Source organism: Leptopilina boulardi, unplaced genomic scaffold, assembly GCF_019393585.1.
Source record: "Leptopilina boulardi isolate dan_hultmark-lab unplaced genomic scaffold, ZJU_Lbou_2.1 LbouV2_278, whole genome shotgun sequence".
Lineage (NCBI taxonomy): Eukaryota > Metazoa > Arthropoda > Insecta > Hymenoptera > Figitidae > Leptopilina > Leptopilina boulardi.
In genome coordinates this window covers 2,591,551-2,617,957 of record NW_026137838.1, presented here as the reverse complement: position 1 = coordinate 2,617,957, position 26,407 = coordinate 2,591,551, and the positions used below count along the sequence as shown (strand labels likewise).

The 26,407-nt window shown below is 27.8% G+C and overlaps 4 protein-coding genes and 1 long non-coding RNA gene across 7 annotated transcripts; 3 read left to right on the top strand and 2 right to left on the bottom strand.

Annotated features, from left to right (window-relative positions):
• The first annotated feature begins 23 nt into the window (after positions 1-23).
• Positions 24-1,490, top strand: LOC127281916 (39S ribosomal protein L47, mitochondrial). The gene is made up of 5 exons (XM_051305899.1): positions 24-188; positions 455-628; positions 701-915; positions 988-1,147; positions 1,219-1,490. Exons 1-5 carry the CDS (start codon positions 70-72, stop codon positions 1,385-1,387), a joined length of 837 nt encoding a protein of 278 aa, XP_051161856.1. The 5' UTR covers positions 24-69; the 3' UTR covers positions 1,388-1,490.
• A 4-nt stretch (positions 1,491-1,494) lies between these two features.
• LOC127281914 (uncharacterized) lies at positions 1,495-8,883 on the bottom strand. Of its 2 annotated transcripts, XM_051305896.1 has the most exons (9): positions 8,612-8,883; positions 7,500-7,695; positions 7,027-7,214; positions 6,271-6,465; positions 4,556-6,208; positions 4,274-4,498; positions 3,595-4,176; positions 3,246-3,365; positions 1,495-3,031 (listed from the first exon to the last, which is right to left on the bottom strand). In XM_051305896.1, the coding sequence occupies exons 1-9, from the start codon at positions 8,699-8,701 to the stop codon at positions 2,915-2,917; spliced, it is 3,366 nt and encodes a 1,121-aa protein (XP_051161853.1). In that variant the 5' UTR covers positions 8,702-8,883; the 3' UTR covers positions 1,495-2,914. The 2 variants fall into 2 exon arrangements, with proteins under 2 accessions (XP_051161853.1, XP_051161854.1); XM_051305897.1 differs by lacking the exon at positions 7,500-7,695.
• Positions 8,884-10,088: 1,205 nt separating this feature from the next.
• On the top strand, positions 10,089-15,901 carry LOC127281913 (uncharacterized). Of its 2 annotated transcripts, none has more exons than XM_051305895.1 (8): positions 10,089-10,489; positions 10,705-11,248; positions 11,324-12,405; positions 12,465-13,326; positions 13,415-13,767; positions 14,023-14,386; positions 14,484-14,551; positions 14,661-15,901. In XM_051305895.1, the coding sequence occupies exons 2-8, from the start codon at positions 10,775-10,777 to the stop codon at positions 15,580-15,582; spliced, it is 4,125 nt and encodes a 1,374-aa protein (XP_051161852.1). In that variant the 5' UTR covers positions 10,089-10,489; positions 10,705-10,774; the 3' UTR covers positions 15,583-15,901. The 2 variants fall into 2 exon arrangements, with proteins under 2 accessions (XP_051161852.1, XP_051161850.1); XM_051305893.1 differs by having other exon boundaries at positions 10,090-10,489; positions 14,481-14,551.
• A 948-nt stretch (positions 15,902-16,849) lies between these two features.
• Positions 16,850-22,297, bottom strand: LOC127281918 (uncharacterized). Its single transcript, XR_007843109.1, has 4 exons — positions 22,178-22,297; positions 21,851-22,078; positions 17,509-17,810; positions 16,850-17,377 (listed from the first exon to the last, which is right to left on the bottom strand). It is a non-coding gene; the product is annotated as an uncharacterized LOC127281918 (long non-coding RNA).
• On the top strand, positions 21,226-26,397 carry LOC127281915 (kelch-like ECH-associated protein 1B). The gene is made up of 7 exons (XM_051305898.1): positions 21,226-21,666; positions 22,508-22,813; positions 22,881-23,045; positions 24,026-24,693; positions 24,760-25,008; positions 25,079-25,377; positions 25,468-26,397. The coding sequence occupies exons 2-7, from the start codon at positions 22,517-22,519 to the stop codon at positions 25,653-25,655; spliced, it is 1,866 nt and encodes a 621-aa protein (XP_051161855.1). The 5' UTR covers positions 21,226-21,666; positions 22,508-22,516; the 3' UTR covers positions 25,656-26,397.
• The last annotated feature ends 10 nt before the right edge of the window (positions 26,398-26,407 follow it).

Here is a 26,407-nt window from a genome sequence, read left to right as displayed (position 1 = left end):
CGCCATCTGACGGACAATTTAAAAAAAACAAGAGCTAGTAGTACCAACTTGAAATCAAAGTCAATAAAAATGGCGGCGTTAACTAAAGTGATATACGGTAGTAAATTAAATAATGTAGTTAAATTATTAACAAATTTATCTATTAAAACTGAAACAATATCAGTTGCAATCCCTACTTGTAATTTGATGTAAGTATATAAATTATAATTATTGTCATTAGAAGAAACACTTATTTAAAAGAAGTATTTTCACATGTTACTCATGTAACAATTGTTTTTTTTTGCTTTATTTATTTATTTTACTATTTATTTTTACTGTTAAATTTATTCTCGCATGGTATATTTTTTCTTTAATTTAATATTTCATCTTTCTTATCAAAAATTGGATTAATACTGTAATAAAAAATTTAGAGGTTAGTTTTATTGTTTAGTAAAATATTTTACATTATTTTTAGATCTTTTAATAAATCTTCTTTTATACATACAACGTCAAAGCATAATGATGCAAAAAATTTAATGGAATTTTTTGATGATGAAAAAAATTGGGGAAAACGTAAAGTACAAGTTGGACGTGCATGGAAACTTGATGAATTAAGAATAAAGAGTAATGAAGATCTTCATAAATTATGGTAATTCATTAAAAAAAAAAAAATATTTTTATTAAATTATTTTCTAAATTTTACTAGAGAAAAATATTTTAGGTATATTTTGCTAAAGGAACGAAATATGTTATTAACAATGGAAGAATTGTATAAAATAAAATATGAAATTTTTCCCAATGATGAACGAATGGATAAAATTGAAATAAGTATGGAAAATTTAGAAACTGTTGTTCGAGAAAGAAATAAAGCTTATCATTTACTTGAAACTGGAAAATCAGGCGAAAGACCAGCAAATGTCGTGAGAAATGCAATTGGTTGGTATTAATTAAAATTTTGTTTCTTTTATTTTTTAATACAATTTTATAATTTTTGAATTTTTCTTACAGGCATACCATTTGTTTATCGTTTTCGTCAATATTCAATTCCGAAATTTGTCAATACAAAATGGAAAAAAGAACATATACATAGTAATAGAGGCATAGCAGTAGCAAAATTCTTGAGATTATATCAGGAGAAATTTCATAATCAAAGGCGAAAATTTAGAAAGTATGTTTTGAACTTTTATTTGAATTTTCCTAAGAAAAATTACTATTTGTAATATTTTTTTTTCTTTTCAGTTACGAGGAAAATCAAGTTGCATGCATTTTACGCAATTTCCCTAATCCAGATATGGAAGCAATCAAAGCAAAATATCCAAAAGTTGATATAGCTAAAGTTTTAAGAAAAAAGAATAGAAGTTCTCAAGGACATTTTATTCCATCTTGGTGGGATTCTCATAATCAATAAATTAGGTATTAAAATATATTTTCTTTATTACTATAAATTTTTTTAAAAACATTTATTATACACAAAAAGCTAAATAAAAGTTAGAATTTTAAAAAAAAGTCAACTAATTCATTGAAGTAATTTTTATTAATTTCCGTATAAGTATTACATTTTGTTTGGGGGATGAAGAGCTACAATTTTTGTAGACTGTACGCGATAAGTACAAAGGCATAATATTAGCAAGTATTTCTTTTCAGCAGTATAAAATTTATACCTTGTTCGAATCGCTAAAACAATATTTGCACAAAACTTCATTTTTTGGAATGTATTATTCATAAAAATCAGTTCATAATTAAATTATTTACTATTAATTCTATCACAATTCATTTTATCGTCACAATTACGTGGCATAAGCAACAAATATAATAAAGGAAATTAAATTTTTTTTTTTTTTACAAATAATACAAATTTCTCTACTCTTTCGAAATTACTAGAAAAAAAATATGCATCTAAAATGCGAGAAAATATATTTATATATTATATAAAGTATTTTATACAAAAGTAATTTATGATGAAATTTTTCATTAATAAAGAATTGAAATAAAGCTAATTGATTCTTATGTGTATACTTAATAATAATTACAACATTTAATAATTAATTATTATGCGAATCTTAAGCAAAGCACCACAAGTCAAACAAATATTTATCTTTTTTTTACAATAAACAATGACTAATAAAAATTAGCTAAAGAAACTAAATTTTTTAAATACTTTGAAAGTACTATTTTTTCTTGATTTTAATTTGATAATAAAGGCGGTTTTATAATGAATTTAAAAATTAGGTCGCATTTTATATTTTTCACTAATATATATATATAATCTTTGGTAAATGCGAATATACAGACACTCACATAATTAGTTTCACATTAGTTTCAATTATAGATATATATAATATATATATATTAGTTGTTTCTATAATTGTGAGTGGTAATAACAGTGTTGTGTACTTATTAGCAAATATTTCAAAAAATTATTGCACTTGCTTAAGTGTTATTTCAGTCGAAAAAAATTATCATTTTAATCTCTAGCAGAGTTGCATTGAGTATTTATCGGTTTTCTTTTTTTTTATTCTACTAGTTTATTATTTTCTTGTCAATGAAAATAACTGATCCAAACGTTATAATATTTGGTACTTAACAATGATTCATAAAGTTCAAAATTTTCACATTGTTTTTAAAAATATTAAAAATAAATTTTTTATAATATAGTGTTATTTAAAAATTAAATTAATTTTTATCAATTATTATGTTCCTTTATAGAAATTTTCCATTTATTGTTTACTGAAAATATATTCGTGGAAAATAAATTCGAATCATGTGAATTTTGTGAACTTTAAGAACATTGCTAGACGATCTTGAAAAGCTGATAAGATAGCATTTGCTTTTTCATTGCAATAAATGATTTAGATTTTTCAAGAATACCTTTGCAACTATCGACAATAGGAATAAAGGACTGATTATGCTGTTTTAATGTACCATTTACTAACCACTATTCAGGTGCTATAGGTAACAAATATTGCCAGGCATTTTCTAAGTCTTTACTAACTTCCGTACATCGCTGATTAAGTTTATCTTCAGGCTGAATTGTTATCACTGGAAAATCCTCCTGTAATTAATTTTATTATTTATATAATTTACAATTTTTAATGACCATTTTTTCATAATATTAACAAAAAAATATTTATATTATAATAGAAAAATTAATAATTTATAATTATAATAAACTATTAAATATTTTCATTAACAAAAAGTAAAGAAGTAAGATAAAAATTCTATCTATTAAGTAAAAAAAAAAAAGTAAAAATTAAAACCATATTTACCTCATGAACGTTGTTCCAGAGGGTTTCTAAGATTTTTCTAAAAGTACAGAATTCTGCGTAGTTAGTGAAGTAAACTACCCAATCTCCGTTACTTTCGTGAACTTCACGACACGCAAATTCCTAATTTAAAAAAAAAGAATTAAAATTTACATGCATTTTTTTTTATCCAACCAAAAATGAATTCTGAAAATATTAATTCAATTCCGAAAAAGCTATTTTAATTTTCTAAATTCATTTTCAGTAAAAATTATAATATTAAAGAGAAAAATACAAAAATAGAACTTGAAAATTAAAGCCAAAAAAAAATGATTTTTCTCTAACACAGAATAATAGAAAAAAAATAACTTACCAAAACGCACCACGACTGATTCGTTAAAGGCATTCGAAGAGCAGTTAAATCCTGTATCGATGCACAAGATAAAATTTGTCCTCGTTGCGTTCCTGGAAAAACTTCATTTATTGCAATTAAATGCCTCGACGATACAACCAAACTACATGGCAATGGTTCACGTTTTTCGCATGAATCAAATAATCCCGATGCACTTTGAATAAAACTTTGTAACCATTCTGAAGCAACATATTCATCGGGTGCAGCAAATTGAAATGATTTATTTGACTTGAGAAGAATTTCAAATGTATGTGGTCGATGTGAATTTGGTATTCGTCGGCATCCTTGACAAAGGCCACCTTTCAATGGAATCGCACGTTTTGGAAGTCTTTGACTAGAATCAGTGAACATATAAACAACACCGCCTTTTAAAACAAAATATCCCGCCTCCCATGCATTTGTTGGTGCATTTGGATATTGTGATTGATAAGTGTGTGGGCGAAACATTAAATCTCCCTCTTTTGTTGGACCGCAAGGTGTACTTGGCGGTGATATATGCTCATCCTCCATGTAAATAATATTGTAGTGCTCAATTTTTTCCTCCTTAAAAAAAAAATACATGTTTTTTATTTTTCTTTAGAAAATTTTAAATTATAAAAATATAATGAATTAGTTCTTTTTTGTTATTTATTTAACTTACTAGATTTACTGCCGTTTCGGCTAAAATAGAATGTCTCAATGAATGCATATCATCGTAACTTAATTCTCTGACTGCTGGTAATCTTGGCTTTGATGGTGATCTTCTCATAGCCATTTCTAAATGAGCAATAAGTTCCCAAGTGGTTTCAGCACTTCCAGTTGAAAATAAATATTGCATTTCATTGTCAGCGTTTGATATTAATATTGTTTGTGCATTCGGTCCAAGCTGAAATAAATTAAATTAACAAAATTTTTGTCATTGAATTAAATTTTATCAACTTACCATAATAACATCGAGTTCATTATAAGGAATAACAAACTGATTTCGATAGGTGTGATCAGATTTTGAACTTGTTAAATAGAGAGTTTTATCAGTTAAAAGTGCGAGCATTGGTTTACTTTCGCCATTTGTCATGTAGGAACTACGAACTTTATAAACCTTGTACAATTGTTCTGTTTTATCTCTATAAATACTGTGTTTAAAAATTTCTTTTTGTTGAAAACTTATTTTTTCACCGCTAAATCGTCGTTTATCGGGATCTTGATTATCTTGTATTTCCTTTTCGAGTTCACGATTAAATTCTTTAAATGAATCTTGATCAACTTTTGCGCATTTAATGTAAAGTTGATTTGATTTTGGTTTTTTATTTTTTTTCACATCAAATTTTCTCTCGGTAATTGAACGAAGAAATCGATTCAATAGTGATGTTTTTGATGGTACTTGACGTAAAGGTGGAATAAGTAATTTACTATTTTCACCTGATAAAATTGCCGTCATATTGCGTTTTTTTTGTGGTGATGCTAAATGACGATTTTTTCTATCATCTGAATCACATGTTGTAACTGAATCAACATCTGACCAATCTGATTTTGTATTTGGTAATTTATTTGGCATTTCTAATTTAACTGGTGGATCTTCAATAATATTTCCATATTCTTTTTCAACAATATAGGCTTCCTGTGCTTCATTATCCTTGAGATCAATTTCCATTTTTGGTCGAGCATTAATTTGTGGATCCTCTTGACCCTCGGGTACACCGCGTTCTGATATTGAGAGACATGTGCAACGATAATTTTTTTGACAAACAGGATGATTGCAAAGTTTTGTCGTTAATCGTCTTTCATTTTCACTATCGTGGGTACTTAACGATGAACTTGATGAATAATATTCCGAATATGCATTTCTTGTGTCTATTGTCTCTTTAATGTATGGTGAATCACCATTGGCGCACCAACTATAACGTTCTTGTTGAACATCCTTTTTCTTTTGATTTTGATAAGGTGAACGATAATTCATTGAGAAATCCTCATAATTCTCATCGTCATCGAGTTTCATCATTTTAAAAATATCCTCGTGAAAGCTAACACGTTTTTTACCCTCGCCACGTTTCTTTTTACGTTGTCGACGTTGTACAACTGTTTCTGAACTCGATGTCGATAGAATGCTGGTATCAACCATATTGATAGTATTTAAAATACTGTACGGTGCTTCGGTACTATCACAGTCCGAGATTGTCATGCTAAGTTCCAATAAATTTGTATCATTATTAATGACATACGAATTGCGTGGATCGATATTTTTTTTGAAACTGTATGAAGCATTATCGCCATAGTAGCTGTATCTGTTACTGCCAATATTGTCAAAATCATTATTAACCTTTGACTCCTCGAGACTTTTACTATAGTACGAATAATCTTTCAATGTATCCAAACTCGAGCCAATTATTTCATTGTCATCGAGTTTTTGTGGGAAATTTTGATTAACAATATCACTTGTTGTTACCAAAGTTTTTTGAAATTTTGTCGTTTTTCCATCTTCACTCGAATCACTCGATGAAAATGAACGATCCATATTTTTCATATCTTTTGTACAATTACTCAAAATTGTCTTGTATTTGCTGTTGCGATATCTTGGAATATCTTCAATTGACGAATCCTGTAATTTAAATAATTTCTCTATAAGTAATGTACTTTTTAGAAAATTTTCGGAAAAATTACCTCTCGACAACTACTGCCATCGGTTTCATTTGAAAGATCCATATCGCTATCGAGTGCAACACCACTGTCACCGGGTGAAACTAAACTCGGTGAAAAACTCGATGATCTCAGATGCAATGTCAAAGCTGTACCAGATGGTGATCCACTCATAGGACGTTGAGGCATATAATTAACAATATCCAAATATGTAACATCCTAAAAAAAAATAACAAGTTGATATGAAACATTTTTTATTGTTTTATTGTTATAAAGAAACAATATTGATAAAAGTCCATGAGAGACATATGTGATTAATGAATTAATAGTTAGCAAAATTTTCCACGCAAATCTTTCAGCGATATATAATCCTCAAAAAAGAAGGTACACATTGCGATAACATATTGCTCTTGCTTGTCACGAAAACATATTTATCTTTATGTTTCATTATAGGACGGATGTTATTTATTAGTCGTGATAATTGTAACCGGGGGGTGATACTTCTACTTATAATGTAAAATGAAAAAGGAAGTAAATTCAATTTTTTTTTTAAAAAATGTTTCTTTTTCATTTTACTTCATTATTTATTCTAATTTAATTAGAATAAAAATTAAATGGAAAAATATGCAATTATCCAGCTTCTTTTTTAAAATACAAAAACATATGACTCATTTTTATTTCTTATCGTTGCATTGAAATGAGAATAATTTTTTTTATCGACACACACCAGGTATGGAAATTATTTTTAAAAAGCGGGAATTAAAAAAAATATTTGCTTACCAATTGCAATGTAAAAGAAAGATTTTCTAGACCAACTAATAAATTAATGAGCTGATTGGTTTTGTCAGGATTCCTAACAAGCGCATGAGGAAAATACTGTTTTTTTAAAGTATGTGTATCTCGTAGAAGACAAGCTAAATAACTTTCAAAACTTCCTTCACTCAAAGTATGATACAGCCAAGCTCGACCTGAAATAAAATAAATTTTTTTTTATTTAATTTACAAAATATTTTTTGATATAATTAAGATTAGAAAAATTTGTAACAATTGAATTACTTATTTTGTAATTAATATTTCTTTCTTTTTTTTGAATAGAGTATCAATATAATCCTGTAAAGAATTTGTTTTGAATGCATATTTGAGTTCAAGCGGTTTCGATTAATATTTATATAGGAGAGAATTAGTTGCGAGAAAATCTACTTTGATTATAAATGCAGATGCAGAGAAAGAGAGAGAGAAAGAGAGAAAAATACCTTTTCCAATGGATGTTAATACATTTCCTAATGCGTGAATTACAACAACGACATCTTGGTGGCTAAGCTCTCGTGCCGTGCCCCAATATCCATGCCTTTCTATACGTAAACCATGTCTTAAGGCTCGATCTAACCAATAAACTAACCAAGAATCTCCATCCAATACAACCGAGCCATGAAGGCTTTGAGCATAAACCTAATTTTTCCAAAAATATCAATTTTCAATCATTTTTATATATTTATTTAAAAATAATAATTTTTTTTTTTTTCATTAAAATTTGAAATAAAAATTTTAATAAATGCAAATAGTAAAATATAAAAATTAACTTTTAAATAAAATAATAAATTCCCCCAAGGTAACAAGATAAAGTCTTGACATTTTAATTAAAATGAACAATTTTTAACAATAAAAACAAAAGATTATGAAATTAAAAAGTTTTCTACAATGGCATGTCAATACTATATGTATATTGGAAGAGAAAATAATGATTAGTCCTCGACCTTTTTCTAAGTTTCTCTTTCCATAAATTTTTTTTTTTTTCATGAAATAAGTTAGTATTATAAAGTTAAATGCGTATTTGACGGCAAGAAATGAAAGCAGCTGATAATTACAGAAAAAAAACACAGTTTTAATAAAGCAGATTAAGAATATATATATATATATATGTGATTATTGAATAAATTGTCAAAGATATAAAGATATAAAATTAGAGGACTTTATTTCGAAATGGACCAATGAAAGTAAATTTAGATATGACGATTTATTCAAACTTGACAATGACAAAGAAAAAGTGATCGATATATGACATTTGGAAAAAAAAAGAAATAAAAACCAAAATATTATAAAATAAAAAGAAAAAATATATAAAATGTAAAATAATTACAATATTAAAATATTAAAATATTAAAATAAATAAAATGAAATAAAAAAATTTGTGATATAAAAATTACTTATAAATCCATTTTATGCAAAAATTTGCAAAAATAAAAATGAATAATTTCAATTACACAAATGATATTTGAAAAACAAAAAATAATTTTAAATTAAATAAAATAAAGTGAATTTACAATCCTTATATCCCCCCAATCATGCAGTACAGACATGTCCTTACCAATTTAATTGCTTTTGTCAATTCTAGTAATATCCTGGTTTTCGACAGGACTTTGTCCGTGTAAAGATCAATATCCTCTTGACCTGGCATTTTTGTACATTATTTTTTTGCCAATCTTTTGTTCCTTTGCAAAATAGGAGAATACCTCTAATTTAAGGAATTGTTCTGACTGACACCATTCACTGCACTCGCCACAATTCAGTCGCATTGATTTTATTAGTACGCAAGTTCAGCGGCAAATTCAAGTCGCCGACAATTCACCAAAAACCAATCTGTAAACAAAAATTATTATTATTAACTAATTGTTTACAATTAAACTTACAATATATTATTTATAAACAAATTTTCTTTTTTAATCATGCATTAGGGAGAATTAAAAAAAATGGAAATAATTTGAAAATTAAATAAACAATTAAGAAAAATATTAATAAATATAATTATTATAAATATTGTAATAAATTAAAAAATATTTTTTTTTTAAATAAGTCAATATTAAAAAATTATAAAAATAATATTACATGAGAAAAAATCGTTTTCAATGGAATTATGTTTAAATTGTAAAATATGGAAAATTTTAGTAATTATAAATATTTATAAATCTGCATGAATTATTATATGTTGAAAGTAAAACGTGATCTGTCAGCTCTTTTCATATTGCACTTGTATATATTTTCGCGTCTCACATATATATATATATAATCACAATCGGAGAATAAAAATATGAAAAGTAGTTAAAAGGATGTGTTTTGCTGTTTGTTACATTTTAATCACAGATACATATATATTTGCAGAAAATCACATTTATATTCTTAGAGTCCACGATAAATACTCATATATCGATAACATTGTATATAATTACTCAAATATCGTTTATTAATTCAATTTAAAGAGCATTTAATAGCTATTAATAAATATAAATATTTTTTATTTTCATCTCAACAAATTAATCTCAATATTATAAATAGAAAATTTAAAAATTATATAATTTACCAAATTTTTGTTTTTAAAAATAAATTCTAAAGTTATATTCCCTCACAGATTATTGTTCCTTTTTTTTACTCTGTAAAAATGCAAATTTTGCAAAAAAGAAATAATTGAATATAAAAGTAGAAAAAATTTACAGCAAAAAATATTAAAAAAGCAAATAAAAGCAAAATGAGAAAAAAAATGGATATATAAAAAGTGAGGCGTTATCTCGTTAAAAATCTTTTTTGATCTTAATCGTTTGAAGGGAGGGCGACACATTTTCTTTCTTTTACCCTATTGTGTCTTTCATAAAAAGAAAATCAATCACAAGTATCTTATGTACGAGAGATTCCTGATGATTATTCGACCTATAAAACCATATTAGTGTCAAAATATTTTGCGAGTTTTGTATATTACGTGTAAATGTTTCAAAAAATTAAAAAAAAAATACTTTAACGCCTTTAAATCTATTTCGCGAAAAAAAATTAAAAATTGATATGACAAACATTGTTGTTGCGCATCAATTTTTTTTCTTTCTTTTTTGAAATATTTTTCAAGAGCGCACCCTCTGTCATTGCGTTTCGTTTAAGTTGGTTCAAGCGCTCACGTCACATGTATAGAACGTAGGTGGGTGTTTGTATGGGGTGGAGCCCGAAAATGGCTGTCACGCAAGGAACAAGATATTCTCAAGAGAACAAGTGACGGCTTATTTTTGTTTTTTGTCTTCCAATAAACAAAAACAAGAAGTTTGAAAAAAAATTTATTTTTTTTGCGGACAAATTCTAATGTTATTTATTTAATCATTAATTTGATTATGTTGTCGTGCCTCAGAAGCATACCTCGCGGTATTTGGAGGTATTCTCTAGACGCGTCGTCACCCTCGTCGCCGTCAACCCTTAATTCTTCTCAAAGGTAAGGGGAAAAAAATAGAAATTAATTAATACTTGTTTTAGAATCTAATTAAATCGATAATTATTTCGTTTATGCAATTTTTTTTGCTTAGCTTGCTAATTTTCGTAATTGAATTTTTTGTCCTAATTCTGGAAAAATATTTTCCAACTTGAGTAAACATGGTAATTAATTAACTTTTTAGGGAAATTTTTTTTGATTTAAAATTTGTTTTTTAGACTACAGAAAGCAGAGGACAATGTAGATTACAAAATTTGAAGAAGGTGAAATAGAAGAGGAGGTTGAAAGATGAGCGGCTCCTCTTGGGGAAGACTTGTTATTATAATAATTGGAGTTGTGATTTGTTGGCAATTATCTTGCGCAGCTGAAAGTGACAAATCAGTAAGATCATTGAAAAATCGCCTTAGATCGTCATCATGGCGTTTAGTTGTATCGTTTACACAATCACATGGACGTGTTATTCATACAGCGACAAATTATAAAAATGATATACAATCGGCATGGGAGAAGACACGAGCTGATGCATCATTGGAGGACATTGAATTGTCATATGTTGAAGCACGTGAAACACCCGTCACCGATTCATTATCCTATCCATTGTCACTTTTAAATAAATTTTGCCTCGACATCGAAAATGGCAAGACAATATTGAGCATTGTTATTGGCGGTGGTCCCGCAGCCAGATTTCTCGTATCCGCAGCATCATCTCTCAATTTACCAACTCTTTGGCTGCCATTCACCTATCGCGATTTTCTCCAACAGGTTTGTTGCAACAAAAAAGAAATTAAAATATATTTTACCAAAAAACAGAAAATATTATTTGGAATTTTTTTTCAGGGGCAGAAAGCACGATTTGAAAGTCGTTTAGGCTCAAGTCCAGAGGAAGTTGGAGCAGCGGCCGCCGCTTTAATGCACAAGGCCAATTGGCATGCATTCACTCTATTCATTGATACAACATTACTTCCCGTGCATCATCTTCTACAGAAACATCGAATGAATTTAACACCCAAAACGATAATTCATCTTCCAACCAACGACAAAACATTAAGACTAAGACTTCGTAGATTATCCGAAGAAGGTGGAAGTGGCGGTGTTCTTGTAATGGGTTGCGATTTATACAACGCACGTAAAATAATAATGGCAGCGAGTAAATTTGAAATGCTCACAGGACGATTTTTGTGGTTGTGGCTCGATTTAAAAGAAGAATTACGTTCAAATGAACCAAATTTAATTGATTCACAAATTTTACATGGCACATCATCATCATCGCGTGTTGGAATAACAACAAATGATAATTTACCGCCATTAGAAACAATGGAACGTAATATTAATCTTGTTCCCGATAACGAAATAAATTTAGATTTATTACCTAATTTAGCGAATGACATACAACATTTACATGAATATCGATGGGCAAGCGAAATATTTATTAAACGTAAACGTCAAGATAAATCGGCACATTTTATTAATAATATTGATGACAATGACGATGAGAAAATTATAAATAAAAAATTAAATTCTAAAAATTTTATGCCAGTTGGAATGCTTGCATTGACGCCTTCTAATTTACATCTGACAAGTGGTGATGATTCAAGAGCATCAACAAGACGCCTTATGAGTGGTGAAGATATATTGCCAAGTATGTTGCGTGCAACATCACAGGCATTAGAAGAATCAATCGCTCAATTAAAACCAAAACTTGCGCGAATTCGTGATCCTCAATTAAAGGATTATTTTATACCTGAATGCCTCGCTCATAGTCAAGCAAAATTCACATTTAATGAATATCGTGAAAATATGTCGAGAATATTAACAGCAAAATTACGTAATTCAATGGATGAAATTTCAAAAAATAAAGCTGAATTTCAATTATTAAATTTACAAGGCGTTACATTTGCTGGAAATAGAACACTATTGAAGTAAGTTAATAATATTTTGGCACAATTAAGGATGGAATAAAAATATTGTTTTTTTTCAGATGGACCAAAGTGGGCAATATCAAGGGTGGTAAAAGTGTTCGATTGGATACAATTATTTGGCCAGGTGGTGGAATTATGCCAGCTTATCTTGAGCAAGGTGGTGAAAAAATTGGAATGCCATTGTATCGTATTGTAACTGCACTTGCACCACCATTTACAATGGCGACAAATTTACAAGAGGGACAATGTTTGAGAGGATTAACATGTCATCAGGATGAAATTACAAAATGTTGCTATGGCTATACAATTGATTTATTGGCACAAATGTCCAAAGAATTGGAATTTCGTTTTAATCTCTATATTGTAAAGGATGGCTTTTTTGGAAGAAAAATTGGACGCGATGGCACATGGAATGGAGTTATTGGCGAACTTGTTACGGGTCATGCTCAATTAGCATTTGCTCCTTTGAGCGTATCAAAGAAACGTGCTGAGGTGGTTGATTTTACAACTCCGTATTTTTATAGTGGCGTTAGTTTTTTATCAGCGCCAAAACATCGTTCGGAAATTCCACTACTTGCCTTTCTACAGCCATTTAGTCCACAACTTTGGATAGCGGTATTTACCTCGTTAAATATAACAGCTGTTGCAGTTGCTGTTTATGAATGGTTCAGTCCATTTGGCTTAAATCCATGGGGACGACAGCGTAGTAAAAATTTTTCAATAGCCTCAGCATTATGGGTGATGTGGGGTCTTCTATGTGGTCATCTTGTTGCATTCAAAGCTCCCAAATCATGGCCTAATAAATTTTTGATCAACGTCTGGGGTGGATTTTCCGTTATATTTGTCGCTTCCTATACTGCCAATATAGCGGCTTTAATTGCTGGTCTCTTTTTTCATTCGTCCGTCACCACTCATCGAAGTGTAAGTTCTAAATTAATTTAAAAAAAATTAGATTTTGAAATATAATTAAGAATTGGAAAATATTTAACAAAAATAAATTTTGTTACAGTTATTATCACAACGTGTTGGAGTTCCAAAAGCATCAGCTGCCGAGTATTATGTGCAACAATATCATAAAGAATTGTGGTCGCATATTATTAAATACTCATTGTCTGATGTTGCCGAAGGTGTTGAGAGACTAAGAAATGGAAGTCTTGATATTCTCATAGCTGATACTCCTATTTTGGATTATTATCGAGGCACGGACAATGGTTGTAGTTTGCAAAAAAATGGCGATACCATCATGAATGCCGACACATATGCCATCGCCTTGTCTAAAGGACATCCTCTCACGGGAACAATTTCCAAAGTAATAGCCAATTACACGAGCAATGGATTCTTGGATATCTTGCAGGAAAAATGGTACGAGATCAATATTACCTTAAAAAAAATAAAACAGAATTAGAAAATATAAAAATTTCTTTCAAAAAAAAAGACAATTTATTTTCTAATTTAATTTAAAAAGATAAAAATTTGTTTAGCGGAAAATAGAAATTTCCTTTTTTTTTTGTTTTTTTATGGAGAATAGTAAAATTTATTCAGTGGTTATAAAAAATTTATATCTCGAGAGTAGCAAATAAAAAAGGAAACCTTTAAATTAGACTAATTTAAATTCAGGTACGGCGGTTTACCATGCATGCGAGATGGTGAATTGGGGATCGATCGCGAGCACGGTGGACAACCACGACCACTTGGTGTTGCATCAGTTGCCGGTGTATTTTGCCTCCTTGGATTGGGAATGCTATTAGGAACAATTATTCTCGCTGCCGAGCATTTGTTTTACAAATATACACTACCAAAATTACGTCATCGTCCAAAAACATCAATGTGGCGAAATCGAAATGTCATGTTTTTCTCACAAAAACTCTATCGATTTATTAATTGTGTTGAATTGGTATCGCCACATCATGCTGCACGTGAATTGGTACACACTGTTCGTCAGGGACAAATTACATCGTTATTTCAAAAGAGCGTGAAACGGGTAAGTTAACTTTTTTCCATAAAGAATATAAATTAATTATTGTTGATAAAAAAATTAATTTTGCACACGATTTCAAACCACATCTGTGTTCCAGAAGGAATATGAGCAACGACGTCGTCGCAAAAGTAAAGCACAATTTTTTGAAATGATTCAGGAAATCCGAAGGTACTGAAAAAGTAAAATATCAAAAAAAACTAAATAGAGATCAAAAAAAAAAAAAATAGGGGAAAATAAAATTGGCTAAATAAAAATTTGGAAAAAATTATTTCAACAGAGTGCAACAGGAAGAGAAGGTGGATGCAGCGCCAAAGGAAGAGATACAGCGTGCAGGTAAAAAAGAAGAGAAACAGGGACGTGATCGAAGTCGAAGTAAGAGTCCATTGATGTTGAGGAGTCCAAAAAGATCCGAGAAATGTACGAGTTCGACAAATTTATCAAGTTCAAGATTGGGTTTATCGCCAATCAGTTTAGATACAATGAAACCACGTGAATTTACATTAAGTAGCACAAATCTTCGTGCACGAAGTCCATTGGAAACAGTGGGTCGTAGATTAAGTCATGGTGAAGGTGATTCACCGCCGCCATATCCTGGTTCAAATTTTGGTGGTAGTGCAAATTTACGTCCAATTGCACCGCCACGTGGTGAATCATTATCAGGTGCAAGTTGTACACAACCACCTAAATATTCACGAAGTCCAGCAAAAAGAGGACAATCGTTTCCAGCTTTTGCAACATTACGCACACCACAATCAAGTCATCATCATCATCATTCGCAGGCATGCAAAAGTCCATTACTCTCGCCAAACAATGAATTGACCTCGATAATAGGTCGTAAATTATCGCGTGAATGGGGCTCTGGTATATTCGATATAACAAGATCATCAGAAGCAATTGGATCATGTTCAACCTATACATTGAATCAAGAATCAACATTGATTCCCGGTGAGGAGGGTTCACGTCGTAAAAAAAGTCAAGAGGATATACTTTCATTGAAAAAGCCGATTCGCCGTGCAAGAAGTCATGAGAATAAGGACACGGGCAAATCGATGAGTGACCTACAGTCACCAAGATTAAATGCCCAACCCGTTGTGGGTGGTAAATTGATGAATGAACGAACGAAAAAACAATTGGAATCGGAATTGAAAGCAATATTAACAGCGCGAGCGCATCATCGCGAATTACTCGATCCCCCTTGATAGATCGTGATATTCCCGTAAAAAAATAAAAAAGAGAGAGATTCTTAAATAGAAAGCAGCCAGCTTTAATAATAATGATCGTCGCCTCTGAGGGGCTTTGATTGACATAAGCAATATCAGATTTATAGGTCAATTTATAGAAGAAACTGAAAATAAAAAAAATTTTTAAAAGAATGCAATTTCAGAGGACTGAATATTGCATTAATATATAGTATTTCGTAAATGAGAATGGAGTTAAAAAAAAATATTCAGGTCGAACAAATTTGTTCGCATGTTGTTATGTACATTAATAAACAAAAAGAGAGATAAAAAGAAATAAGCTATATTAATATATACTTAATAGAAAAAAAAAATAATAATTCTATCAATTTTTGGTAGACGTGTCTTAAAAAAGGAAAAAAAAAAAATAGCACTTGTGAAAATATTAAAATATTTTCTTGTTGGCATTTTAACTCTACACTAACCGTGGGCCCGGGTGAGTCTCTCTTTCCATTGTAATAGAAAATTTTAAACAAATTATTTACCGTAGGTGCAAAAGCGAAATTGTCTATCGTAATAAAAAAAATTTTAGAACTTTATAGAAATATATTGTAATATCTATTAATTGATAAATAAGTGCGTAAAATTCAAAAAAAACGCTGCCAATTTTTATTATAACATTTTCTTACATAATTCTAAAGTTGCGATTCATTAATGTCAAGTAGTATATAGAGTGTATAGATGTAGTTTTGTAGATTTTAAAAAAAATTTAGGGAATTGACAAGTGACCTCGTGTTTGCAGAACTGTACAAGTCTATTTCGAAAAAAAAAATCTGTGTTTTTTGACTTGACCAGTACTGACAATAAGGGTTTGTTTTAATTTTATTCCAAGTTTTGCAAAAAAAAAAAATCCCTTAACAATTTAAATATATCTACATTTCCTATTACGGAAAGAGAGGCTCACGTTTGTAGGTTTCTCGGCGTAGAATGACCACTTATAATACGCGTGATCTCTTAAATTAATGCGAAGCAAAAAAAAAAAAATAGAAATGGCATTTTAGAAAAATGTCATTTTCGTGACGATTGTTGGGATTCAATTTTTTCAAAAAAGGATGTCGATAAAAAAAAATTGCAATTACAATATAAGTACAATATTAAGGACGATTCAATATTCATTTCGCCATTAATGCTGAGACTGATATAAATATCTATATTCAATTACAAAAAAAAACTATTTGCGGGAATTGCTTACCAACAATCAATTTTATTGGAATTGAAAGAAGAAAGCTTGTTTTTTTTTTTTTTTTGAAAAAAATCCTGTCATCCACACCGGAATCCTTTCGATCGAATGAAAGTGACAAATACAATTGTTTTATTTCTTCTAAATACTGTTCGATTAAGCTGTTAGAATGAATGTATGGGACTAAATTAAATACTTATTAATTTTAAATGATTCATGAGCGAGGCCTTAGATGTAGCCGGTATCCGCCCAATACTTTGATAGTTGAATTATGTATAAGTACCTACCTACTCTATTGGAAGATTTCTCTACATTATATTAAGTAGTTATAGAAATTTAGTTTCATAGTTTATATAGTTGACTGTTGAAAATCTAATATTGCGATTGATGAACAAATTTTATGCGGTAGATCCTCTTTAATGTGAATTGTGTCAATTTATTTTTTAATTGAACAAAATCCTTTTTTATCAGTCATGGGCAATATTTTTATAGGATTTTTTAAAATTCCGAAGATTCCTCATTTATTTCCAAAAATTTTATTCCAATTGTATTTTACAGTACAAAATGTTTTGATTTCTGAAAAACAAAGTGAAAATCCATTTTTTAAAATGAAAATTATAATCAAAAAAAATTATATTTTCAATTGAAATTAAATTGAATTTTTTGGTATTACAAAAAAATTTATTATTAAAAGTTAGAATACTCACTCATGACTGTATATATTATAAAAATTCGGGTATATTTGCCAGAATGTCTTGATTTCCAAAAATGGAAGAGTCATCACTGTTCCTATTGTATTAGCGAATTTTAAAAAGCGTTATATCCTACGTCCAGATTGCACGTTAGAAAAAACATGACTGACATCTTTGAAAGTCCTGAGCGTTTGCACTTGCTGAAGCTCTCTCTCTCTCTCTATCTCTATCTCTTCCTCTCTTTTCTGATTATCAGTATATAATGCAAAATGTTTCTCAAAAACGTTGTGTGCGTATCAGTCGCATTTTACCTTATCCTGCAAATTACCAAAAAAAAAATATATCAATAGACTATTGTCAATAATTGTGAGCTCGTCTGACGAAAAATTAGATTCAAACTCACGGGGTACGATCAAGGTAGAATTTTATCACAAAAATATTGGCAATATTCGTTTTTGAAAAAGAAAATTAAAAATATAACAAAAATTTGCCTTTCCTGAGAGAAATAAAATGAATGCCTTGATCATTCCCCAAAAATTTTTTTCGAGAAAAAAATATATTGCGTATTCGTCTAATATTTAAAAAAAAAAAAAGTGAATTAATAGAAATGAAAAAATACATAGAATAATGCAATTAATTAACGAGTGATCAAAATACAAATTATAGGGGGCCAAAGAGTCACCCGAGCCTAAAAAAATCAAAGATAAACTTACTAGAGATTAATTTTATGTCTAAATCTTGGTCAGGCGGGATCTATCTGTGATTTAGTTAAGTTGCTATTTTTAGATTTTGGTTTGTAATTAAAAAAAAGAATTTATTATTAAATGACAAAGTTACTGAAGACTCTGCATATAACGACATCACGAGAAAATCCCCTGTATATAAATGCATATATATATATATATATAAAAATTATAAAAAAAAAAAATTATTAATTATCGAGATTGCCTGAATCAGAGGTTGATCTCACCACACACCGTCTCTGTGCGCCAACAAGAACATCTTCCCTTTTATTTTTCTCCTCTCCTCAAAAAAAAATTTTAATTATAAATAATCGTTAATACTAAAAAAAAAAAAAAAAAAAAAAAAAAAAAAAAAACTATCGTAGTGCCTGTTAGGCCTTGAGAAATGGCGGCCTAGTCTATCATTTCATTATCTATTTCTGTATATACTATTAATATCAATATATAATTTTGAGAGTTACAAAAAATATCCAAGTGTTGAAATTTTGAAAAAAAAAAAAATCTGTCTTCGATTACTTGGATATTTTTTGACCATAATTATTTATAAATTGTTGTCTGATAACTTTTTCTAAAAAATCTTTAACCGCCATTAACTCTCGCCAAAAAAAAAAAAAGAAAGAAAAGAAAAATCTTGGATTTTTCGTCGCTATGTATACATGCAATAAAAAAGTACGAAAAGATAATTTATAAAAAAAAAAAAAAAAACCATGATGCACAAAGCAAGCTGTCCATAACTTAACTCATTTTATTATTTCTTTTAAAACAAAAAATCAACTTCATGAACAAAATTCATTTGTGACTCACTATATAGCCTTAAGCTTTATGAATCGATAAATTCATTAACTTCATAAGGACAACGATTGCGATTCAATTTATTCCCTGGAGTCAAAAAAAAAATAAAAAAAAGGAAAAACTATCGCAAAATGTGTGTTAAATCATCGAAGGGAATAAATATTATTCTAAGCACTGCCGTAATTTGTCAACTATTGTCAGTCGTAAAAGTTAAAAAATCATTAGTTTCATTTAAATAATAAGAAATATAAATTCATAAAGACATAAAACTGTAGAAAGTACATTCACGAATAAAAAAAAAAAAAAAAAAAAAAAATCACTGCGAAATAGAAGATAATCTTCTTTTTAAAAAAACGAAGTCTCTTTTCATTGGAGTTTTAGTCATGTAATTGTAAGTTATAAAACCGTATAAATAATTATCAATATTCACTTTCGTGAAATCTTGCGTTTCGCTAAATTTCCCGAAAGTAAAAAAAAAAACAATTGCCGTTTCTGAAACGTACAGTATTAACAATCGTAATACCTCTTTTTATTTATATGTTTCATAGAAAATAGAACATTGACATATAAATATGACGTTATAAAATTGAAAAACAAATATTTTTAGTCTGATATTAAAAAAAAAAAACAATCTTTTAATTAGTCATAGGAATAAATTAGTGTCGCATTTTTGTCAGAGAAAAAAAAGATATTAATTACCTACGTAAAAACAACAAAAAAAAGAAATAAAAATGTGATGCTCGAATGAAATCGGAGGATCAACAAAGATCTTTTTAAAAACATAATGGAGAAATATATAATAATAATAATAATATTAGTAACAGGAGATGTGAATATGATCTTGATTGAAAATTGAAATTGGATCAAAACTGACTAAAAAAAAAAGAAAAGAAAATTTAAATCATATTGTAGAGCCTTAATGTCAATTTTCATCAAGGATCGAACGTTTTGAAGATCATTATAAAAAATAATAATGCTGTGGTGACTTGTTGGCGTGCAAATTCTCTTGTTATACGCGCCTACTAACTATACTGTTATTGTTGATGAAAACTCCACATTATAAGAAAAAATAAATATATTGTCTCAATATAAAATTGATTTCTTATTCATATTCACAAAAATATCCAAAAATCTTTTTTTTTAAATACAATTTTTTTCAATTAAAATAATTTTTCTAAATTTAAAATTGACAATATAAATTATAAAAACGATATATTAATGCCAAAAAGAAAATGTTTAAATTTATCATTACTATATATGAACTTGACAACGTAATCTCAACGAGATAATAAACTTTAATTAGCCTTGTTTGTTTTTAAAAGCAAATTTAACAGTGAATTACAATAAACGCGCGTGACATTTAAGTGAAAGTGCAATCTCAGAATGACTTATCAAAAAAAGTCTTTTGTTTTGAGCTTTTTTTTTTTTTTTTGATATCACATATGAATTAATAAAAAAAATTTGCACTTGATTTTTGAAATATTTTTTCTATAAAAGCCCATTAAATAAATAAATTTAATATTCATAGAAAAATTACACAAGAACTTTAAAAGTAAATAAAACGAAACGTCAGCAAAAGAACTTTTAACGTATTGTATAGAAAATAATGCAAGTCATTCGTGGTTTCGCGTTCTGTACGTTTCATACTCTGTAGTCTTCATTTCTATAAAACAAATTTATATAGATTCACACACTAACAGAAAAAAAAAAAGAAAAGAAAAGTTATTAATCATTTAAGCTCTCTCAGTTTATCTTAAATTATTATCATTTAGTGTAACTTGGTATACTCTTATTTATTTATGTGATATATTAGAGAAACAAATGAGAGAAAGAGCTTACAGATTAAATAACAAAATAAAAAGGTATATCTGATAACGAAAATTTTCATCTACAAAAGATTGTCAAATCTAAATTGTTTAAAGTTCATATTAAATATTTTACATTAAAATAATTAATAATTTAATTAAAATAACATTTTTCTTTCATTTTTCCAAATAAATTTAAAAAAAAAACAAAAAGTAAATTATTTTTTTATAAATGAAATAAAAAAAAATGGAATTTCGAAAATCGATTTTTATGAATTTAAATTATGTTAATTATAAATAAAAATAAATTCTTTCATAAATATAAACAAATAAATCTGTCAGTCATGATATCTTCCATCTATATAACTCTAACACATAGATCAAACGTGACGTCACACAACTTCCGTGTGTTTTGTAATGTGGTGTGTTTTGTGACAGCATTATGTAGCACAGATGTTATACTGTTGGAATATTAAAACTATATCATCATTGAAGAAGAAACAATTGAGTGTTTTTTTTGTTGTTGTTGTGTAAAGTGTATATACAAGACAATTATAATAGTTATAAAGAACTTGAGTAAAAAAAAAAAAATAAACCTGTCATCAAATATAATATTCACGTCTGTTTCTTCATGATCAATGATAAGTCATATCGTGAATCATTCTCTAAAAGTCCGGTAAATAATGATCCTCAGGACACAAAATCGATAATTATTTGGTGATTAAGTTATTTTTATTATATAAAAAAAATTCATTTGGAAATAATATGGACTGTTCAAACTGTTTATAATATATTATAATATTGAATCTGCATTTTCTATTTGATAAAAATCGGTAAGGAAAACTATTTGTTTTTTTATAAATATGTAAATATTTACTAAAAAACAGAATCATAAATTTCACTTGATTCAATTTAATCATTTTCATTAAAATCGTATTTAAACATAAAATTTAAATATAAATAAATTTATATAATAAACTAATTAATAAATAATAAATAAATTAATTAAAAACTTACGGAAAAGAATTTTTAAATTGTAAATTAAATTCCAGCAGAAACGTCAGATATTCGTATTCATCTTTTTCAGGTTATGTTTCTCAGTATTTTTTCTTCCTTGAATATTTAATTTGCAACTTGTTTCTGCTTCTAAATTAACTCATTGACCTCTCTTCTTTACAATTTTTTTATAAATTTTTTGAATTTTCATTAAAAATGTAATTTCGAATCTTGTTTGGAAATCCTAACCTAAAAATATTGTTTTCGTTATTAAATATGCCTTTGTTGATAATAGTATACAACTTTGTAATATTTAACATAAGTAGACAAATGTTTTTTAAAATAAACCTGTTTATTAATTACGTAATTAATGGCACTAATCACTAAGGAATTTATTAAATAAACTAGATTTTAACGGTTATTAACGCGTCTTCTTGAATCTCTTTTTCTAACTAGTTAGACAAAGACAATATTAACAAAGCGCGCGAAAAAAATTGCAAATCATTTTAAAGAATCGTGTATTTCCGGTTTTTTGACCGGATATGGAACCGGTGTTTTTTTTTTACCATTCCTGTCATTAGTGCGGTGATTGTTGACAAGAGTATTTGTTTTTAAAATTTTAAATACTCTCAAACATTATTTTGGTTATTTTTGTTATTTAATCCTTTTTAATTTCAGATTACTTTAATGGATGACGAGGAGAGTTTACGGAGAAAAAGAGGATCTGGATGTCAATTCCAGCCTCTTAAACGAAAAACAGAAACGTCAATTGAAGAAAATGACTTGGACAGTAGTATAAATGCAGAAGAACACAATGAGCTTGGAGACATGACATTTTGTATGGCAAATTATTTAAAAGAGGCTATGAAAATGATGTTTATGATGCGTAGTCATCATATGTTGACTGATGTTATTTTAGAAGTTGGTTCCGAATTATTTCACGCTCATAAAGTCATATTAGCAGCAGCGAGTCCATATTTTAAGGTATTTGATTTTTTAATTATATATAGAAATGTTTAGTTTAAAATTTAAATTTGATTTTTATATTTAGGCAATGTTTACTGGAGGTTTGAAGGAATGTGAAATGACAAGAGTTAAATTACACGGTGTATGTCCAACAGCAATGGCAAGATTAATGTATTTTATGTACACGGGTCAAATTCGAGTGACTGAAGTTACTGTCTGTTCATTATTGCCAGCTGCGACAATGTTTCAGGTATATTTATTTATTTTCTTACTAGCAAAATATGATTATATGATTTTTTCCGACTTTTTTAAAAAATACACAAATTCAATTATATCAAAATTATTTTTCAATTAAAATTTTTATGAAATTTAACAATTCTTTATAATTTAAAAAAAAATATCACAATAAAATTGAATTATTTTTTAAAAATTTCAATTCAAAATAAACAAAAATTCAATTATTACAAGAAATTTTAATTCAAAATCAATTAAAATTCAATAATTATCAAATATTTTCAATTTAAAATTTAATTATTTACCAAGTTTTCAATTTAAAATGAAATAAAAGTCGATTATTTTCTAAAATTTCTATTCAAAATTAATTATTTAAATTTTCAATCAAAAATGAACTTAAATTAAATTATTATCCAAAATTTCAATTAAAATTCAATTATTTCCCAAAATTTTCAATTCAAAATGAACTGAAATTCAATTATTTTTCAAATTTACAATTAAATAAAATTTAATTATTCTCAAAAATTTGAATTCAAAATTAATTGAATTATTCTCAAAAATTTGAATTCAAAATTAATTGAATTATTCTCAAAAATTTGAATTCAAAATTAATTGAATTTAAAAGCATCTAAAATTTAATTATTTCTAAAATTTGCCATCGAAATTTTTTTTTTGAAATTTAATAATTTCAATTATAACTCAATTCAATTATTTTTAACTATTTTAATAATATTCTTTGAAATTTCAACTATCTGAAACCATTTTTCAATTAAAAATGATTTTCAAATTATTGTATTTTGTCCTCATTTTCTAATAAATTTTTAGTGAAATCATCTAAAATTTTAATTACAAAACACTTGAAAGTTTCAATTAAATTCAAAAATTTCAATTTTAAATCTTTTGAAAATTCAATTAAATTTAAAAAATATTTTCCAAATATTGTTTGGATAAATTATTTTTAGTTCTGTAAAATTTACTAATTGTTTGAAATTGCAGGTAAATAATGTAATTGAGGCGTGTTGTACATTTTTGGAAAAACAACTTGATCCAACGAATGCAATAGGAATAGCAAATTTTGCCGAGCAACATGGCTGTCAAACATTATTAAATAAAGCAAATCAATATATTTTACAACATTTTACACAAATTTGTTTGGAAGATGAATTTTTACAATTGTCAGCAATGCGATTAATTGCACTTGTGAGGAAAGATGAATTAAATGTACAAGAAGAGAGAGAGGTTTATAATGCTGTATTAAAATGGGTGAAATATAATGAGGAGGCAAGAGGACCAAAAATGGAGAATATATTGCAAGCAGTACGTTGTCAATATTTGACACCAAATTTTCTTAAGGATCAAATGATAAATTGTGATGTTTTAAAGAAAGTACCTGCATGTCGTGAATATCTTGCGCAAATATTTAAAGAATTAACACTACATAAAAAGCCAATTGTTAAAGAAAGAACACCAAATACACCGAGAATTATTTATATTGCCGGTGGTTTTTTGAAACATTCATTAGATGTATTGGAGGGTTATAATGTTGATGATAAAACATGGTCGAAACATGCAAATTTACTTGTTCCACGATCGGGATTAGGTGGTGCTTTTGTTAAAGGAATGTTTTATGCTGTGGGTGGTCGAAATAATTCGCCAGATAGCAGGTGAATGAAAATTTTTTTGATTTAGTTATTTTTTTTTAATTTTTGTAAAATTTATTTTTCTTTTAGATTTGACAGCGATTGGGTGGATAGATATAATCCAATAATGGATCAATGGAGACCTTGTAGTCCAATGTCTGTGCCGAGAAATCGAGTTGGCGTAGCAGTGATGGATGGATTATTATATGCAGTCGGAGGAAGTTCTGGTCCAGAATTTCATAATACTGTGGAATGTTATGATCCTGAGGAAGATTCATGGACAAGTATTAAATCAATGCATGTTAAAAGATTGGGTGTTGGAGTTGCGGTTGTAAACAGGCAAATATATTTTTAAAAAAATTGAAATTTCAGTAAAAGTGATTTAAAAAATTAATTTTTCTTTGTTTAGATTACTCTATGCAGTTGGTGGATTTGATGGGAAATATCGTCTAAGTTCTGTTGAATGTTATCATCCGGAAAATGATAATTGGACAATGGTTTCGTCAATGATGTGCTGTCGATCTGGAGCTGGTGTCGCTAGTTTAGGTCAATATATTTACGTAGTTGGAGGATACGATGGAACAAGTCAATTAAAATCAGTCGAGAGATACGATACCGAGACAAGTGTCTGGGAAACAGTAAGCAGCGTTTCAGTTGCTCGCAGTGCCTTAAGTGTTACTGTTTTAGATGGAAAATTATATGCTATGGGTCTGTAATTACTTTTTCAATAATCAATAGTTTTTTTTTAATTAAATTAAAAATAAATTAAATTTTAATTAAAAATATTTACAATTTCAGGAGGTTACAATGGTAATTGCTTTTTAAATATAGTAGAAATTTATGATCCCGCTAAAGATCAATGGGAATTGGGTGTTCCAATGTCATCGGGAAGATCGGGACACGCCAGTGCAGTATCATATCAACAATGTCTTAGTCATTATGATCAAGTAGAAAATAATACAAATCAAGAAAAAGAGCCATCGTGACATAATAATTTAATTTGAAATTATATTTTTCATGGGATCAATAATTTTTTCTTCTTTTTACACAAAAATTTGATCTCTCTCAATGAGATCAGAAATTATGTGTAATTTGATTTCTTTCTTGAAGTTCAAGAACTTCCACATATCTCAAATGAAAGTGAGATTTTTATTTATGCCATTAGAGAAAAAAAAGATTATACTCATATTTCTTCATTTCACTAAAAATCTTTCTATTCTCTCATTATTAATAGAATTAAAAAAAATCGTTTTCCTTTAAAAAAAAGTTCACAATTGTAAAAGATGGAAAATGTAATTTTCTACTTTTAGTACAAAAATGTTTTCACCTTGAATAAGTTTTATTTATAATTTTTAGATATCAAAAAAAAATAAGATTAACAGTCAAATTAAATTTGTATGTATTTTTAATTTAAAAAATGAATTTTTATATTATTTTTGAATGAGAATTGAAAAAAAAAAAATGTTTAAAAAAATATGTTAATATGAACCATTGTTATTGTTTTCTATGAAATCAAATTGGTTCAGTGATATTAATATTTGAGCATGAATTGACATGCGAATCAGACTGAAAAAAAACTAGGTTTTATAGGCTATAATTTGTTGAAAATTATAGTTTTTAAATTAATTATAAGATCTGTGTTAGATCACAAAAAAAAATATTTACTTTCGAAAGTTGTTAAAAATTGTATAATTACATAATATTTTATAAAATAATAAATCGATTATAATTTAAGCGT

Excerpts from the sequence above, each read along its gene's own strand:
- LOC127281914 (XM_051305896.1), bottom strand. The coding sequence starts at position 8,701 with ATGCCAGGTCAAGAGGATATTGATCTTTACACGGACAAAGTCCTGTCG. Across the intron at positions 6,466-7,026 it reads TTTCTTTTACATTGCAATTG|GATGTTACATATTTGGATAT; the intron begins GTAAGCAAATAT and ends ATTTTTTTTTAG. Across the intron at positions 4,177-4,273 it reads CCGAAACGGCAGTAAATCTA|GAGGAAAAAATTGAGCACTA; the intron begins GTAAGTTAAATA and ends TTTTTTTTTAAG.
- LOC127281913 (XM_051305893.1), top strand. The coding sequence starts at position 10,775 with ATGAGCGGCTCCTCTTGGGGAAGACTTGTTATTATAATAATTGGAGTT. Across the intron at positions 13,768-14,022 it reads GATATCTTGCAGGAAAAATG|GTACGGCGGTTTACCATGCA; the intron begins GTACGAGATCAA and ends ATTTAAATTCAG. Across the intron at positions 14,552-14,660 it reads ATGATTCAGGAAATCCGAAG|AGTGCAACAGGAAGAGAAGG; the intron begins GTACTGAAAAAG and ends TTATTTCAACAG.
- LOC127281916 (XM_051305899.1), top strand. The coding sequence starts at position 70 with ATGGCGGCGTTAACTAAAGTGATATACGGTAGTAAATTAAATAATGTA. Across the intron at positions 916-987 it reads TGTCGTGAGAAATGCAATTG|GCATACCATTTGTTTATCGT; the intron begins GTTGGTATTAAT and ends TTTTTCTTACAG. Across the intron at positions 1,148-1,218 it reads CAAAGGCGAAAATTTAGAAA|TTACGAGGAAAATCAAGTTG; the intron begins GTATGTTTTGAA and ends TTTTCTTTTCAG.
- LOC127281915 (XM_051305898.1), top strand. The coding sequence starts at position 22,517 with ATGGATGACGAGGAGAGTTTACGGAGAAAAAGAGGATCTGGATGTCAA. Across the intron at positions 22,814-22,880 it reads CAGCGAGTCCATATTTTAAG|GCAATGTTTACTGGAGGTTT; the intron begins GTATTTGATTTT and ends TTTTATATTTAG. Across the intron at positions 23,046-24,025 it reads CAGCTGCGACAATGTTTCAG|GTAAATAATGTAATTGAGGC; the intron begins GTATATTTATTT and ends TTGAAATTGCAG.